This window comes from Hippocampus zosterae, chromosome 11, assembly GCF_025434085.1.
Source record: "Hippocampus zosterae strain Florida chromosome 11, ASM2543408v3, whole genome shotgun sequence".
NCBI classification, from domain to species: Eukaryota; Metazoa; Chordata; class Actinopteri; order Syngnathiformes; family Syngnathidae; genus Hippocampus; species Hippocampus zosterae.
The window spans coordinates 23,579,713-23,596,928 of record NC_067461.1 but is presented as its reverse complement, the minus strand read 5'-3'; the positions used below and the strand labels follow the sequence as shown (position 1 = coordinate 23,596,928).

At 45.1% G+C, this 17,216-nt stretch overlaps 1 protein-coding gene and 1 long non-coding RNA gene across 3 annotated transcripts in view; one reads left to right on the top strand and one right to left on the bottom strand.

Annotated features, from left to right (window-relative positions):
* The window catches only part of LOC127610769 (uncharacterized), a 75,769-nt gene extending 62,549 nt beyond the window's left edge, over positions 1–13,220 (top strand). The window contains exon 2 of the long non-coding RNA XR_007965039.1: positions 12,962–13,220. This is a non-coding gene — a long non-coding RNA (uncharacterized LOC127610769). The remainder of the gene's footprint in view (positions 1–12,961) is intronic.
* The window catches only part of zswim8 (zinc finger, SWIM-type containing 8), a 204,509-nt gene that overhangs the window by 114,007 nt on the left and 73,286 nt on the right, over positions 1–17,216 (bottom strand). For both annotated transcript variants that reach the window (XM_052080981.1, XM_052080982.1), the window contains exon 8: positions 16,059–16,260. In XM_052080981.1, the coding sequence (XP_051936941.1) occupies positions 16,059–16,260 (202 nt within the window). The remainder of the gene's footprint in view (positions 1–16,058; positions 16,261–17,216) is intronic.

Sequence of the window (17,216 nt, the reverse complement as noted above, 5' to 3'; positions counted from 1 at the left end):
TGGGTATCCGGTGAGAGTGATTCCTCGAAAGCTACCGCCGACCATAACTTTGACACACTTGTCCCCCGTTTTGGATACCTGCACACACCTTGCACAGGCAACAATCGAAACGAGAGTATTTTGGACAATCCGCTTTCCCCCGATTCCGAAGTGTGGACGAAGGAAAAGAGCTTGGTATGATACTTTGTTGGGGGGAACGGGGACGGTGTTGGGATTTGCAAATGCGGCTGATAATGAAGTAACTCGAACAATGTTGTCTAATACTGGAGAACATTCGGCTAGAGCCCTACATCAAGTAGGGGTTTGGCTTCCCACTTCCTTGGTGGGGCAAAAAGAAAACGCGGAATTATAGAAAACAATTTTCAATTGGGAAATCAACCTATGGGGAGAGGCACAAAACGTGCTACAGAATTTGACTAAACAAAGCAATTGGACAGTACGTTGTATTCAAACCCTACATGCTGCAGCACAAAAAGAATCTTTTTTGAGAGTGGTAACTTCAGGGAATTTTCGAGAGTGGCGTAAGGTGTGGAATATATCTGATTTTTTATGGTTGAAATTACATCCAGTATACACCAAATCTGACCGAACTAAGTGTACAGGGTATTGGACCCAGTATAAAGTGGCCACGATGAAAACGGTGTGTAAATACCAAGTTTTACCTGTCATAACACGGGATAGCTACTGGTTTCTCCATATGGATGGAGACTGGTTTGAACCAAAAACGAACATTCTTTCTGTGCCTGCTGTTTCGGTGATCCACTTATTCCCGTTTTGATGTTACGCACAAAGCGATTCCTCTGTAGTTTCGAGCGTAACGTGATTTTTCGTATGAATCATCCGAAGGGCGTATCACTCACCTGTGATGTATGCACGGACCACGAGAGCGAGATACGACGGGAGGCACAATTACGAGGCAAGTTGGTCATTAGATCTATAGGCTAATCGCTATGAAAAATATTTTGAAACAGGATTGGTTATTCTATAATTTACTGGTTGTAGCATGGTAACTTTACCACAAGGTGTAGTAATGCTAATGTTAACTGTTGTTGAACTAATGATGTGTGTTCGATTCTTTCGTCAAATTGCTAGTAGATTACACATGCATCGTCTTGGGAAGAGGATGTCAAGCCACATCAACACTAATAATTAATGATTACCAGTAAATTAATCTTTGCAGTGTGAGATTGGAAAAAATACTGGTATGCTGTATTCAACATTAAGTATTTTGATCCATTAATTTTTTTGAATAAACCTGGAGTACACAGCTGCTGATGTAATGTTCATTGTTAATGCATAGTTTTCAAACATTTACGCTTGAAACATTATACTTTTCAGTTTCAGAATTCTTGATTATGAATATTAGTCAAAATAGAAAAATGGGTTCCCATGATGAATGTTTACGGAACCCAACATTAGTTGGCGTGGTTTCCCACTGGGTAATCCGATGGAACCGAAAAAACGGTTACAGTGAATTTCCGAACTCCTCAGGCCTGCTACTAAATTATTTAAATGTTTGCAGCATTTGTTTATAATTGTATGTACTGTATATGTTGTTGTTTATGTTATTATCATATGCAATTGAATACAATACAATACAATACAATACAATACATGCTGAGTTATATAGCGCTTTCACAACAGCGGCAGCTGTAACAAAGCGCTTTACAAAACAGTTAACATAAAGTAAAATAATAAACACAACACATAACATAAAACACGGACAGCCGTGCAGTCCTAACCACTTTTCCGTCACACGCTTTGTTGTTTGAAGCGGTTTGAGATGAAAGAGGAGAGAATCAAAGTGTCCTTTAACCAGTGGATCAGAGACGTCATGCTCAAAATGAGCACACGTCGGCTACAAGCTAAGTTTCAAAGTCAACAAGAAGCTGTAGCATCCATTGACGAAAAAAGAGATTGGTTCACTTCTCCTGTCCCATGGAAATCCATTTCAATTCCAAGCGGCAACTCACGGTTCCAAATACGCATCGGCGCTCTTCGCCAACGCTCCTCTCTCCTCATCCTCAACTTCAGCGGCCATCCATCCAGCCGCACTAACGCCAACTGTCCAACAGCGCTGACATAGCCACTGAACAAATCGGGGTTGTGAAAAATGCTGCCCATTACTGGCGCAAAAAACACAAGCGCCCCAGGTCTATCCAGCACCGACAGTCAATGGCGCCGACATTCCTCCCAATCAAAATCTGTGCTGGTACAGGCGTGCTGCCGAGAAGGCGCAACCACCAAGCACAGATACTGCTCCTTTGACGAATGTCGTGGCCAAAAAGCGCTGAAAACAGTCCATATCAGGTCCACACAATGAAACAACAAACAACATGTGACAAAACAAAAGACAAAAACAGCAAAAAAGAACAAAAAAGAACAAAAAAGCAAGGCTCTTGAAGAGCACTTGCCGAAGGCTGCCTACTCGGGCGCCATCTTGGGGAAAAAAAATAAATAAATAAGAATAAGGAGACCATTTCAGAATTTGAAATTTGAGACTCTCTAAATGCATAATGGGACTCATACTTTTCTGATCAGCGACTTCCTGGGACTCGCTGGGGGTAAACTGTAAAATTACAGTGAAACTCCTCTAAATGAAATCTACATGGGCGAAAATACCCCCTAATGTGAAAAAATCTTCATGCATTAACGTTATACAAAATAATTTTCTCTGCTCCTGCTTCGCGAAGACATTCACTACAACGAAGTCTAATCCAACAGCGACCTCTACTGCTTTGTTAGGAAATGGCAGCAGCAACCACCACAGTGGTTTACATAGTGAACAATGTTAATTTCGGTCACAGCTGTGAGTTTCCTGAACGCAGACAATATTTTCAGGGTCGGATAGATACAACAATATAAAACGATATGACCTGCATGAAAAATGTGCTATTTTCGAAACATGACAATAAACATGAATCATGACAAGCGGTACGTCCTATTTGGCCGCAACATTATCTGGTTGCTATGGTAACGTTTAAACGTGCCTTCAAAATAAGTCACGCCGCAAATAAAAAGTGCATGATTCATTGAAAAATACGACTCACCATCGTCACTTACTATGCAGAGTAGGCTTGGTGCGTATAAATCTCCCGTTGAGATAAAGCCGTATTTGAAATAGAACTGATACTGTCTATTAAATGTAGCCTTCTCTTTCTTGAAGTTGTAGGCTCTTCTTCTGTCTCCTGGCTGGGCCTTTTCCCCTTCCCGAAAAAAACTTTTCAAAGACGTTTATTTTTTATGCGGTGACCGAGAAGCGCGCTTGCACCTGCATCAAGAGTCACTGTAGACTGATATAACAGTGAATCCGGTCGTTTTTTCAAAATAAAATATCTTTCAGATTCCGAAATGAATAAAACGGAAGGAATGCAAGTTATTTATTCTTTCTTTGTGGCCTGGCACCAAATGACCCGCGGACAGTTACCGGTCCGCGACCCGGCGGTTGGGGACCCCTGTATTAGAGAACATTTAACATACGAGAGCTGTGAGCAGCTAAAAAGGGTCCTTGAATTCCTGGCCACGTTGGGGTACTGGTACGTGAGGGTACCGACGCATAGGACAATAACTAAATGTTTTTTAATTCCAATATGTTAGGGAGGGGCAAGCCGGGCAGCCTCCTCAGCCAGGGTGCTCTGAACCTCACACCTGATACTCATCAGTTTATCACCCACCTGTAGCTAATCTGCTCGTTTGGACTGGTATAAATTGGCTCCCAAACAAGTCCTCAGTGCAAGTGTGTGTCGTTACCACCTGGAGTGAGCTCTATTGGCATCTCCTGAAGTTTTCGTTTCCTGTGCAGACATTTGCTTGTGGACTTCTCGTGCTTCTCCCTGAACTTTTGAGTAAGTCCCATATTTTTCCCTGAGTGAGGGTTTCGCATCCTGTACAAGAGATTTTCTTGTGGATTCCTCATGCCTGAGTTGACTTTGCAAAGACTAATAAACAACGACAAGTGTTGGCTTGCACCATAACTGCCTGTTGTCGTGCAATTGGGGTCACAGAAAAATCCTAACAGTACAAACTTGCCATGACGACCCCAGCCGACACAGACAAATCTGGACTCGATTTGATCCAACATGTTCTCGTCAAGCAGGTTCACCTGACCACTACCCACACCCAGCACCCCTTACAGAGCCTTCAGACTCAAATCCAGCCTCTTCAGCTTGCGGCGGAGGCCTAGTTTAACCAGCAGATGTCGTTAGCGAACCTGACATTCATCCGTGCTTCCAAGGCACGCTGGGCGCTGGTTCCCGCAACTCTAAAGCAGACGCCCTGTGCCGACAACACCCACAGGAGCCTACTATCGAGGAACCCCTCCCCATCCTCCCTGAGAGAAAGGGGATTGGCATGGTGACCTTGAGCCTGGAGGCTGCTGTCTAGCGAGCTTTCCGTTCCAATCCAGCTCCCAGCAACATCCCTCCTCGCCGGCTGTTTGTTCCGAACCCTGCTCACTCTCGGTTACTCCAGGGGTGCCACGCTCGCCGGTTTGCTTGCCACGCGGGTTATCATCTTACCTTCACCTTCGTGGCTCTGAGGTTCTTGTGGCCCACTATGAGGAAGAGATGTTAAGGAATTTGTCATGGCCTGCACGGTCTGCGCTTGCAGAAAGGCTTCTCACCAGGCCCCGGTCTGCTGCAACCCGTTCCTACACCCAGTAGGCCCTGGTTCCATGTGGAACTGGACTTTGTGTTCGGACTTCCCCCTTCTGAAGCTAAGACTGTGATCCTAACAGTGGTGGACCGTTTCAGCAAGGGAGTTCAGCTGCTGGCCCTGCCTAAACTTCCATCTGCCTCCTCGGGATATCACCCCCAGACTAATGGGCAAACTGAGAGCATGAACCAGAGCGTGGAGTCCGCCCTTCATTGTGTGGCCGCGAAAAACCCTGCCTCCCTGGGTCGAATACGCGATCAACTCCCTGGTCTGCTCCGCAACTGGAATCTCGCTTTTTGAGGCTTCTCATGGTTCCCAGCCACCCATCTTCGCTGCACAGGAGTCTGATGTGGCAATTCCTTCCATGCAGACCCACCTGGACCGCTGCTGCCATGTATGGGTCAAACACTAACACAATTGTTTTTATTGTTTGAAGCATATTCAAAAATGAACATCAATTTCCAAAATATGATATCGGTGCCAGACAATATGTTTGACCCCAATTCACCACTATTCCACCATTATAGGTCACTTAAACAGAGTTGCAATTGGCCTTTATTCTATTTATCGTTTTCCATTTGACAAAGTTACCGTGCCAGCAATGTATGTGGTTTATCACAAAATTCAAAAAAATTCTGTTGTTTGTTTGCTTATTTTCACTGACATTATTTGAATAGACTCACACTTTAGTGTTGCTATGTTTCGATGTAAAGCCATGGATGGGGATTGAGCATTTTCATTATCTAATGATTACATTTTTTTCCTCCAAATCTGTTAATTTAGCAACGTTTGCTTTTTTTCCTTGAAGCTTCAAACAAGCTTACATTACCTCTGATGAAGTTCTTGCACGACTTCCAAAGTGTAGATGGAGTAATCTCGGAGTATAATTCATCTCCAAGTAAAGAGAAATGTGATTCACTGATGTTATTATCTATGTGCAGCTGTGAGTTTAACTTCCAGGAATTATGTGGTTTACCGAGATCATCTAAAATTACGAGGAAGGAAAGTGGACTATGATGATAAATCTCAATATGATGACATTATCATTATTGGGATCCACTTGAAGGCCAACTTAGACCTTAGATAGGTCTCTTGCGTTGCACTGTGGGACTTCCGGGTAGAGTGAACGCTGGCGCGTTTTGGCTGCTGCAGCTCTCCCACAAACTTTTGTGTTTTACGCTGTTTTTACTGTGTTTTAACGATCGATTGTTTTACTGTTTCGCATGGAATCACTATCATTATCTCACAGTCATTCCAGGCAGCCCCCATTCACGTCTGCCTTGCACTCTCAACTATCTTCGACTGTTTCGTCCCGGCGTCTCAGCGTCCTACCTGTCAACCTGTCGCTCCTCCATCGACCTGTCAAGGGTCTGCTCCAGTACTGGGTGGCCGAGCTCCTTCGGCTCAGCTTCCAATGGCTGGGCCCTCCTCCTGCTCTACACCGGCTCCCGGACATTGTTCGCTTTCCTTCCCGGAAATATATTCATCGTGGGTCTCGTCGGGGCTTCTGCCTCAACCGATACAACACCATCACCTCCTTCTGGTCTTCCTCCCGTCGGCCATCCAGAAACGCCGGCCGATCCGTCGACCATCGTGCATTAGCTGGCTTGGCTAGGTCGGCTAACGGTCCCCGCAGCAGCGAGACTGCCGCCGTCAACTTCGGGCTACTTAACATCCGTTCGCTTACTGGGAAGGGTCATCTCATTCAAGATATACTCACGGACCGTAAGCTTGACATTCTTTGCTTAAATGAAACCTGGCAAACTCCCGGGGACTTCTCACAGTTGAACGAATCCACTCCCCCGGGATTTGTTTACATTTCCAAGCCCTGCGATTCTGGTCGCGGAGGAGGTCTCGCGATAGTATACCGCGAGAAGTGGAAAGTACTTCCAGTTTCTCTCACGCCACTTTCCTCCTTTGAATGCCTTGCGCCTGTCAAATATCCGGACCCATTCCCACGATTATTGCCACAGTGTACCGCTCCCCCAAACCCCACCGCGACTTTTTAAATGAAGTGTCTACTGTCCTCACCCATCTCTCCTCTCTGTCACCAAATGTAATAATCCTGGGAGATTTTAATATACATATGGACAACACTGCTCTTCTTCTCACCATTGACTTCCATCCATCCATCCATCTTCTACCGCTTATCCGGGGCCGGGTCGCGGGGGCAACAGCTTTAGCAGGGAAGCCCAGACTTCCCTCTCCCTAGCTACTTCTTCCAGCTCTCCCCGGGGGATCCCGAGGCGTTCCCAGGCCAGCTGGGTGACATAGTCTCTCCAGCGTGTCCTGGGTCTTCCTCGGGGTCTCCTCCCGGTGGGACATGCCCGGAACACCTCACCAGGGAGGCGTTCAGGAGGCATCCGACTCAGATGCCCAAGCCACCTCATCTGGCTCCTCTCGATGTGGAGGAGAAGCGGCTCGACTCGGAGCCCCTCCCGGATGACCCAGCTTCTCGCCTTACCATTGACTTCACTTCTTCAATTAACAGTTTTGGTTTTGATCAATTTGTAGATTTTCCCACACACATCAAAGGTCACACCCTGGATCTGATCTGCTGCTCTGGTATTTCCCCCTCCAACTGTACTGCTGACGAACTTCCAATAACGGACTACTTCCTTATCTCATTCAACATTACACTCCAGCTCTCAACTGCCAAATCACTCCGGACCATTGTTTACCGTAATATTAAAGACATTAACATTGACTCTCTCACTGCATGGCTGACCACCCTGACTCCGGACACTCCTGATGATTTGGTTTTCCGATATAACTCTGGTCTCACCCCTGTAAAGTCCCGCTGTGTCCTTTTTACTCGGTCTGCCCCTTGGTTCACCCCTCATCTCCGTTCCTTGAAATCCCAAACCCGGCTGGCTTGAGAGACTTTACAGGAAAACTGGCCTCACTGCTCACAAGGACATCTATGCAGCTCAACTATCCCTCTACAAGGATTCCCATCTCTCAAGCAAAATCACATTACTACTCCGGACTCATCTGCTCCAATGCTGGAAATACTAAGACTCTCTTTTCCCTTTGGAACAGAATCACTCAACCTCCTGACTCCCTACCACCTCACCTTTATTCTCGTGACACCTGCAACGCACTTCTCCTCTTTTTCAACGAAAAAAATAAACAGAATCCACCAGCATCTGGGCTCCTCTGTACCTTTCCCCTCCTCTGACCTTCTCACCCCTTGCAAACTGTTCTCTTTCAGACCTCATCATTAAATCCAAGACTTCCTCCCGTCAGCTCGATCCCCTCCCCACAGTTCTGGTCAAATCCTGCCTACCCTCTCTGCTTCCCTTCATCTCAGCCATTAAACATTCCTCTCTGTCGACTGGAATATTTCCTGTGCTCTTCAAAACTGCAGCTGTCACCCCAATCCTGAAAAACCCCGTTTCAGATCCCAATGACTTCAATAACCTACGCCCCATTTCCCATCTTCCCTTCATCTCGACAATTCTGGAGGAAACAGTCGCCTCTCAGCTACACTCCCACCTCACCGACAATAGTCTCGATGAACAATTCCAGTCCGGCTTCCGTCCCCGTCACAGTACTGAAACAGCCCTCATAAAAATCACAAACGATCTTCTCATGGCAGCAGACTCTGGCCTAATCTCTATCCTCATCCTCCTTGACCTGAGTGCAGCCTTCGACACAATCTCTCACCCCATCCTCCTCAATAGACTCTCTACCATAGGCATCACCAACACCCCTCTACGTTGGTTCCACTCATATCTCACTGGCCGCTCTCAGTTCATTCAACTTGATTATTTTACTTCGCAATCCCTCTCTGTTTCTTCTGGTGTTTCCCAGGGTTCTGTGCTCGGTCCGCTCCTCTTCAGTGTCTACCTCCTTCCGCTCTGAAACATTTTCCGCAAATTTGGCTTACACTTTCACTGCTTTGCGGATGACACCCAGCTCTATCTCTCCAGCAAACCCGACGATTCTCTCCCACCCTCATCCCTCTCTCACTGTCTCTCAGAAATCAAATCTTGGTTCACCCATAATTTCCTCGAGCTAAACAGCAATAAAACTGAAATCCTACTCGTCGGTACCAAATCCACTCTAAACAAATCCGACAGTTTCTCCCTCATAATTGATAATGCCACTATAACTCCTTCCCCCCAGGTGAAGAGTCTGGGTGTCATCCTTGACAGTTCACTATCCTTTCACTCCGACATCAATAACATTACCCGGTCCGCTCATTTCCACGTTCGCAATATAAACCGCCTCCGTCCCTCACTCACACCACCGCTATCCTTGTTCACAGTCTCGTCACTTCCCGTATTGACTACTGCAACTCACTCCTCTTCGGTGTCCATCAAAAATTCCTCCATAAACTTCAACTTGTTCAGAATTCAGCAGCCCGGATCATCACGAGAACCCCCTCCTTCCATCATATCACCCCCATCCTCCGACAGCTCCACTGGCTTCCTGTCAAACTTAGAATCAACTTCAAAATACTTCTCTATACATTCAAAGCCATCCATAACCTTGCGCCCCCCTATCTGTCAGATCTTCTTCAAATCTCCATTCCCTCTCGCTCACTCAGGTCCTCATCCTCCCTCCACCTTTTTCTACCCTCTGCCCGTCTCAGTACAATGGGGTGCAGAGCCTTCAGTCGCTCTGCCCCCAAACTCTGGAACTCACTTCCTCCCAACATTCGTAATATTGACTCTCTTTCCTTATTCAAAACCCAGCTCAAAACCCACCTATTCAGACTTGCCTACCCGCCTTAAAATTTTCTTTCTTTATTATTTTATCTGTGTTTTACTATTGGTCTTGGCTGTACAGTGTCCTTGAGTGTTATGAAAGGCACTTACAAATGTGATATATTATTATTATTATTATTATGTCCAAGTCTGGCATCTCCATGGACAGGGGTCGGGAACCTATGGCTCACGAGCCATATGTGGCTCTTTTGGTGATTGCATCTAGATAAAACAAAATATTCTCACTTGTTTAATCCATCCATTGATTTTTTTTTTTTACTGCTCATTTCCTGTTGAGGGCTGCAGTTGGATCCAGGAGCAATTTTGATTGGAAAAACGCTAATCCGACATGAATAAGATGGCAAAAAGAAAAAAACAAAATGACGAATATGGTACACTTCAGGACGAATGGACCGAAGAATTCGCCTTTGTGGAGAGAACAGGCTCTGCGGTGTGTCTGATTTGCAATGACAAAATACTATAGATGAAACGGTCGAATGTAAACTTTGACACTTTGACACGCGCCAATCAACATTCGCATCAAAATACCCAGCGAGAGACAGCGGAACAGAAGTGTGCAAGCTACTGAGCAAGGTGCAAGCTAGCCAGCAGCAACTCCGCATATGGGCCCGGCAAGCGGACTATAAACGTCAGGGAGTGGTGACATCATTGAAATTGGCTGAGACTGATAATCTCTAATTCACCAATCAATTTACTCTGCAAGACCAAACTACTTTTGAGCACAGCGATCAAAGTTAACATCTTTAATTGGTGCCAATTCGCCTCCATTTGGAACAAACATGCTGTGTATACATTTGTCAATGGAGGCACATATATCATCATTAATTTGGGCCACTTTGCCCGGGAGAGCGGCAATGGCAGCCAAGTAGTTCACGGTCCGGCAAGTTGGTCTCATTGCACACCTCTTCAGGGTCAGCCGCGTCACAAGTGTCCGAGGATAGGTCAGGGCCTGCATCTGGCTGGTCATTCCTGGTTGACCTTTTTGAGACATCGTCTGTTCACCATTGTAGTTATATTCAGATGCCATTCCACAGTTTTGTATCATGGATTTACATTGATTCGAGTCACTGTTTGAGAGCGCTATGTAAGATGTCCTTCTGGGTTTGAAGAAGGAATAGAAAGCTGATCTAATGAGGACACGTAGTTTGGGATTTTTTTTTTTTGCAGCCAATGCATTTCCTCCTGCATTTCCTCCTTTATGGTGAACGAAACAAACTTTGATGTCCCGCCCCATCATATAATAGTTTGAAAAAAAAATGTTTCCCCCTGTTGTCCCACACCTTAGGATGATAGAGCCGAAGTTTGAAGTCAATCGAATAAATCCTTTAGGACAGGGGAGAACGGGAGTTCCTTGAGGGCCCTCCTGGCTGTTTTAGATCCCTCCTTACTCCAACACACTTGATTCAAACGATCATTATTGTTTCAGGCTTCTAGGCTTCTAAAGAACTTACTGATCAGCTGATCGTGTTTCTGCTTGGCTTTATCACGGCCTTGATTGTTCCCGTTTTTTCCCCGTGACGTGAACCCCTTTGAACTATTTGCCCAATTGCACAGCCTTCGGAGCGTGCTTATAATGGATTCTGGGTCTTGTTTGTTTTCTGAGAATCTACTGCACCTACTGGTAACTTGTCTGGCATGTAACAATAAAAAATACACTAAAAACCAGGGATATTCTGGTTAGTCACACTGCACTGCTATTATTTTGAACAGCACTGTATACACAGTAAATAGTCCCAACCCTGGAATTCTATGAAAAGAAATTTCCTTCACCCTGAATAAAAACCTATGCATTAACATTTTGACTATGATATTACATTTCACCAGAACTTACGTAAGCGGAAATTCCACTCTCCGAAACCCGGATGGAGACAGAAGGCCACGGGAGCTTCAATACACGCAGCGCCCACGCGATGCAACTGAAGACACGACCGAAGACACATGTTCACCTCGCCATTTTCGATCATCGGATTCAAAATGACGACGTGTAAGTGACTTTTTATTGGTGTGCATTTTACTGTAATTGCGAACGATTTTAACTTTATTTACTTACGGCCTGTTGATCGCTGCACTAGCTTAAAAAGCAATGCCCACTCGACACAACTGGAGACACGATGGAACGTATTCGCTTTGCCGTTTTCTATCATTGGATTCGAAACGACGACGTGTGAGTGACTTTTTGTTGGCGTGCGTTTTACTGTAATTGCGAAAGATTTTAGCTTTATTCACTTACGTCCTGTAGATCATGGCATCGAAAACGAAGAAGAACCCAACAAAACAAAACAAAACAACCCAAGATAGACTCTTTTTTTCCCCCCCAAGACAGAAAAAAATCAACATAAAAATACTGTACGTACTATACTCTGTTGTGATTTATTTAATACTCTACACCGGTACTGTATAATGTACTGCTGTTTTCGTTATATAAACAGTTTTTGGAAAATATATTTTTGCATTTTATTGCTTGTGTTGTTACATGCATTTTTTCAACATACTAGCAGGTTCATAAAGGACATGTGCCATGCTCATTTCCTAAATAAGGAATTTCTGTTATAAGGACAGATTGGTCAGCGCAACCATGAGTCCGTACTTGATCATGTTACTGTATATATATAAAATTCCTCATCTCACCCCCCCTCGAGTGGTGTCCGTCCCTCATTCAGCTCGGGTCCTCTACCAGAAGTCAGAAAGCTTGAGGGTTCTGCGCAGTATCCTTGCTGTTTCCAGCACTGCAAATTTCTGGACTGAGATGCCCGATGTTGTTCCCGGGATCTGTTGCAACCACTCATCTAGTTTGGGGGTCACTGCCCCGAGTGCTCCAACCACCACAGGCACGACTGTCACCTTTACCTTCCAGGCTTCCAGCTCCTCTCGAGTTTCTTGTGTTACTTCTTTCTGATGTTTCCATCACTTGGGACCCTTACATCCACTACAACGGCTTTCCTCTGCCCTTTATCTATGATCACGATATCTGGTTAGTTCGCCATTACCATCTTGTCAGTCTGGACCTGGAAGTAATACAGGATCTTCCCTCTGTCATTCTGCACCACCTTCGGAGGTGTTTCCCATTTTGACCTTGGGGTTTCCAGTCCATTCTCCGCACAGATGTTTCGGTAGACTATGCCAGCCACCTGGTTATGGCGTTCCATGTCGGCTTTCCCTGCCAGCATCTTACACCCCTGTTGGATTGTCTCAGGTTCCTCTTTGCACAACTTACACCTTCGGTCTTGTCTGGTGTGGTATATCTGGGCCGCAATGGCTCTGGTGCTCAGGGCCTGCTCCTGAGCAGCCAGGATGAGTGCCTCTGTGCTGTCCTTCAGACCAGCAATCTCTAGCCACTGATAGGACTTCTTGAGATCGGCCACTTCAGTTATCGTCCGGTGGTACATCCCGTGTGGGGGCTTGTCCTCCCATGATGGTCCCTCTTCCAGCGCCTCATCTTCTGTTCCCCAATGTCTGAGACATTCTCTGAGTACGTCATCCGTTGGAGCCTTCTCCTTGATGTTTGTTTGTTTTGTTTGTTGTTTGTTTATTGAACATAAAACATATACAGTAATAATTTGACAGAATATAAGGTAGATAAAATAGTAAAAAGAAAGAAATCAGTCTTCATTCAACACAGTTATTATGTTCAAGGGAGTAGGAAGAAGTAAAAAACTTATCTAGTCCTACCCCGTTATGCGCTTATACCTAATAAATCATTTTCATATCAATCAGAAAAGAAAAAAAGTAAGAAGAAAGAAGTCTCCATTAAGGCTTAACCGTGATATTTTTACAACTTTTGGTTTGTATCGGGATTATATACATCCACACCCTGGCACTCTTGTGTCAATTTTCTCTTGTATTCATAATGGATATTTCAATACCTTTCTCTATCAACGTAGTTCTGATTTTTCATTATATTTAATGTTTTGAATTTATCATTTTAACTCTGATTGATGTAGGTTGTTTGTACTATATTTTTGAATATGTATCTATATTAGAATCACAATCATCTTTATTGGCCAAGTATGTAGAACACACAAGGAATTTGTCTCCGGTATAACACGCTGCATTAGTATCATCGTAAACAACAAAATCATTGAACCATTTTAGAGTAACCAGTAGTTTTGTAGTACCATTTTGTGGTGCAAGAAGAGTGACTACGTCAGTGACTGTTTAAGGAGTTAATGGCTTGAGGGAAGAAGCTTTTTAAGTGTCTACTGGATTTGGTGCGCATGGATCTGTAGCGTCTGCCTGAGGGGAGTGGCTGAAAAAGGTGGTGGGCAGGGTGCGGGGGATCCAGGAGGATTTTCCGGGCCCTTGTCTTGATTCTTGCAGTGTGCAAGTCCTCAAGAGTGGGTAGGGCGGTGCCAACGATTTTTTCTGCCGTCCTAACTGTCCGTTGAAGTCGGATTTTGTCCTTTTTTGTGGCGGCCCCAAACCAAACCGTGATGGAAGAATTACAATATTAGTGGCTATTGCTTCCACAAAGCCCATAACTGCCATTGAGGTGGTCCGTTTTTGTGTTTTGATGTATTCATGGAGCTTGGATGTTTCATCATGGACAGTGGCTCTCACACTCACTAGTCCCCGGTCTCAGGGTGCTGGATTTGGGATTGAACCCTCCATGCATGGTTAGGAGCTTTCGGGTCTTAACGTCCGTGGTCTGATCTCTTCCTTTGGCCACCTTATTATTCCTGCAGGGTATCTGATCACTGGCAGGGCATAGCTGTTTATTGCCCGGGTCTTATTCTTGCCATTGAGCTGGCTTCTTAGGACTTGCCTCACTCGCTGGAGGTATTTGGCCGTAGCCGCTTTCCTTGTTGCCAGTTCGAGGTTGCCATTGGCTTGTGGTATACCGAGGTACTTGTAGTTGTCCTCAATGTCTGCTATTGTTCCTTCAGGGAGTGAGACTCCTTCAGTGCGGACTACCTTTCCTCTCTTAGTCACCTGACTACACATCTGACTACATTTCTCAAGGCCGAATGATATCCCGATGTCACGCCTGTATGTCCTGGTTGTGTGGATCAGGGAGTCTATGTCCCTTTCGCTCTTAGCATACAGCTTTATGTCATCCATGTAGAGGAGGTGACTGATTGTAACTCCATTTCTGAGGCGGTATCCATAGCCTGTCTTGGTGATTACTTGGCTTAGGGGATTCAGTCCTATGCAGAACAGCAGTGGGGAGAGTGCATCACCTTGGTATATGCCACATTTGATGGACACTTGGGTAAGTGGCTTGCCAGTGGCTTCAAGTGTGATTTTCCACATCCTCATCGAGTTGGCAACGAAGGCTCTTAGGGTCCTGTTCACCTTATACAACTCCAAGCATTCAGTGATCCATGTATGTGGCATCAAGTGATAGGCTTTCTTGTAATCAATCCAGGCTGTACACAGGTTGGTACATCTGTCAACCAGGAGCTGATGTTTGGCTCCCCTGGTATCTCTACCAATGCCCTTCTGTGCTTCGCTCATGTATTGGTCCATGTGTCCACTTATCTTAGCCGCAATGATGCCTGACATGAGCTTCCATGTTGTGGAGAGACAAGTTATTGGCCGATAGTTGGATGCTGAAGCGTATATCAGCTCATTGGTTTCCGTGATCGTTACGGTAGGGATCGTCCTCAGTGCTGCATTCACATTTTCCATGAGACTTTCAGGTGGTACTTCACATAGCCGTTGTAATTGGTTTCTAGATTGCCCAGCTTTCACTCTCGCCATGATCTTAGCCTTCAGGTCAGTTGCTGCCGCGCTCAGCATATTGTTTTGTGTTTTTTGTTATTGTAAAGTGTCCTTGGGTGTCTTGAAAGGCGTTTATAAATAAAATGTATTATTATTATTATTATTATTCATTGGGGCTGGCCTCCCAATCTCATCATCTGCATTCATTGGGGCTTGCCTCCGAATCTCTGGTATGACCTCCTCCTCTGATCTGGCAGCCTGGGGCCCTTCACCATAGAACCTGCGTTGTACCTCATCAATCTTGTTTCGTGGTCAACCGTGACCGTGGGTTTCGAAGTAACCATTTAGCCCACGTTCTCTGCACGTAACCCCTCTGACTAGGGTTGCTTGAGTAGTAGCATTCCAACAGAGCCATGTTATCGCATCTCGCCCATCTCAGCTTTGTTCCAGTAGTTTCATCAAGGTGTTCTGGTTCCCCAGCACCTGACGTAGACCTTGTTTGGCCGAGCGACGTCTAAGCCGGCATGTAATTGGTTTTACTGTCTCTCATCATTGTATGAGGTAGGCATTAGCGTGAAGGATCTTGCCCAAGGACCCACACTGGATGGTGTTATGTGCTCATTTTTGCCCCAAGCGGGATTCGAACCACCGTCTCACGTATGCCAAACCGATGCCTTACCAACTGAGCTATATATATATATATATACACACACACACACATATGTGAGTGTGTGTGTGTGTGTGTGTATACATATATATATATATATACACAGACACATACTTTTTTTTAAACTTTTTTTTTAACAAAACAAAACCTACAAAACCAGTAGGGAGCTCTGCGATTGCTGCTCAGGCCCAAATATTTTCTCCAAAATGAATTTGGACCTTGCAGGGGTCGTTGCTCGGGCCCTAATAATCCCTACAAACAAACTAAGGATTTTACAACGGTTGATGCTCGGGCCTTAACCAATAAACACATACAAAAAAAATAAGAATTCAAAGTTGTACCTGTTCATATGTCAGGCACTGCTCAGTGAGTATCTCGAGGAGCGGTGCAGCATTGCTGTCTCGTCTCTTTAACATCTCCCTTACAATCGACAGAAGGTTCCAAATGCCCTCCGGTTCTCTGCCTCTTAGAGGTCTTAGCAGACATGCCCATTCAGCAGCAGCTGGTGGCTCAGTCGACGATAGATACATAGAATTTACATCACTGCAAACACAAACACATACACACAAAAATGAATAATTAGCAACATTAAACAAGGATCACAATCAAAATTGGCTATGGTAACTATCATGGCAATGACAGTAAGTCCAAGAATCTTAGGATACCTGCTGTCACATCACAGCCTCCCGGGGCCTGTTGCTGAAAGGTACGACTTCATCCTTCTCTTGTAGACCGTTTGGCATTTTTACTAACCCTAACTTCATACCTGTCAACTTGTACGTTTTTCTTATCATTTCAAATCATGTACGGCGTATTACAACTTTTATACGGAAAAAAAATTGTGAACTGATCTCACAAACACAATTTTGGCTCAAATCCAACGACCAACGACAATGCCGTGGTGGATCGCTACGATTGTCACGGCAAACCAGCAATTAAAGTAATCCTCAATCGTATTTTTTTCCATCACTGTGTATGGTTGGATTGATAAAGAATGATGTGCGCATGCACGGGAAGCCATTGTAAGTTTTTTTGTTGCTTTGTAAGGGAAATCGTAATAATTTATAAGGGCAGCGATTAGCCGAGGTTGATGGGTATGTAACTTTTTCAAGCCAGCTCGAGCTGTGCTGCAAAGTCCGATGTCATCTGACCTAAGTGCTGTGTCGAGGGCCTTGGAAAGTGAGCATACCTGGAGTGTTATCCAGGGTTTCTGGTTTGGAAAAACCCTGATACTTTCTCTGCAGACACAGTTTCCATACAGAACTTTATGAAGTCGAGTACTATCCCTATGTATGTGCCCAGGTCCTGGAGTTAAAATAGGTCCCACACTGTTTATTGGAAGCAGTCATGAAGTTCACTGAGTGCAGTCAAGGGCCAAGTTGTTAACAATATTTGTGGTAGGCTTTGTTCTGTGTCTGAGAAAGGTGCATGAAGGGATGAGCAGCAGGGAGAGATGATCTGACTCGACAAGGTGTGGTACGGTGTGGTTCTGTAGCAGT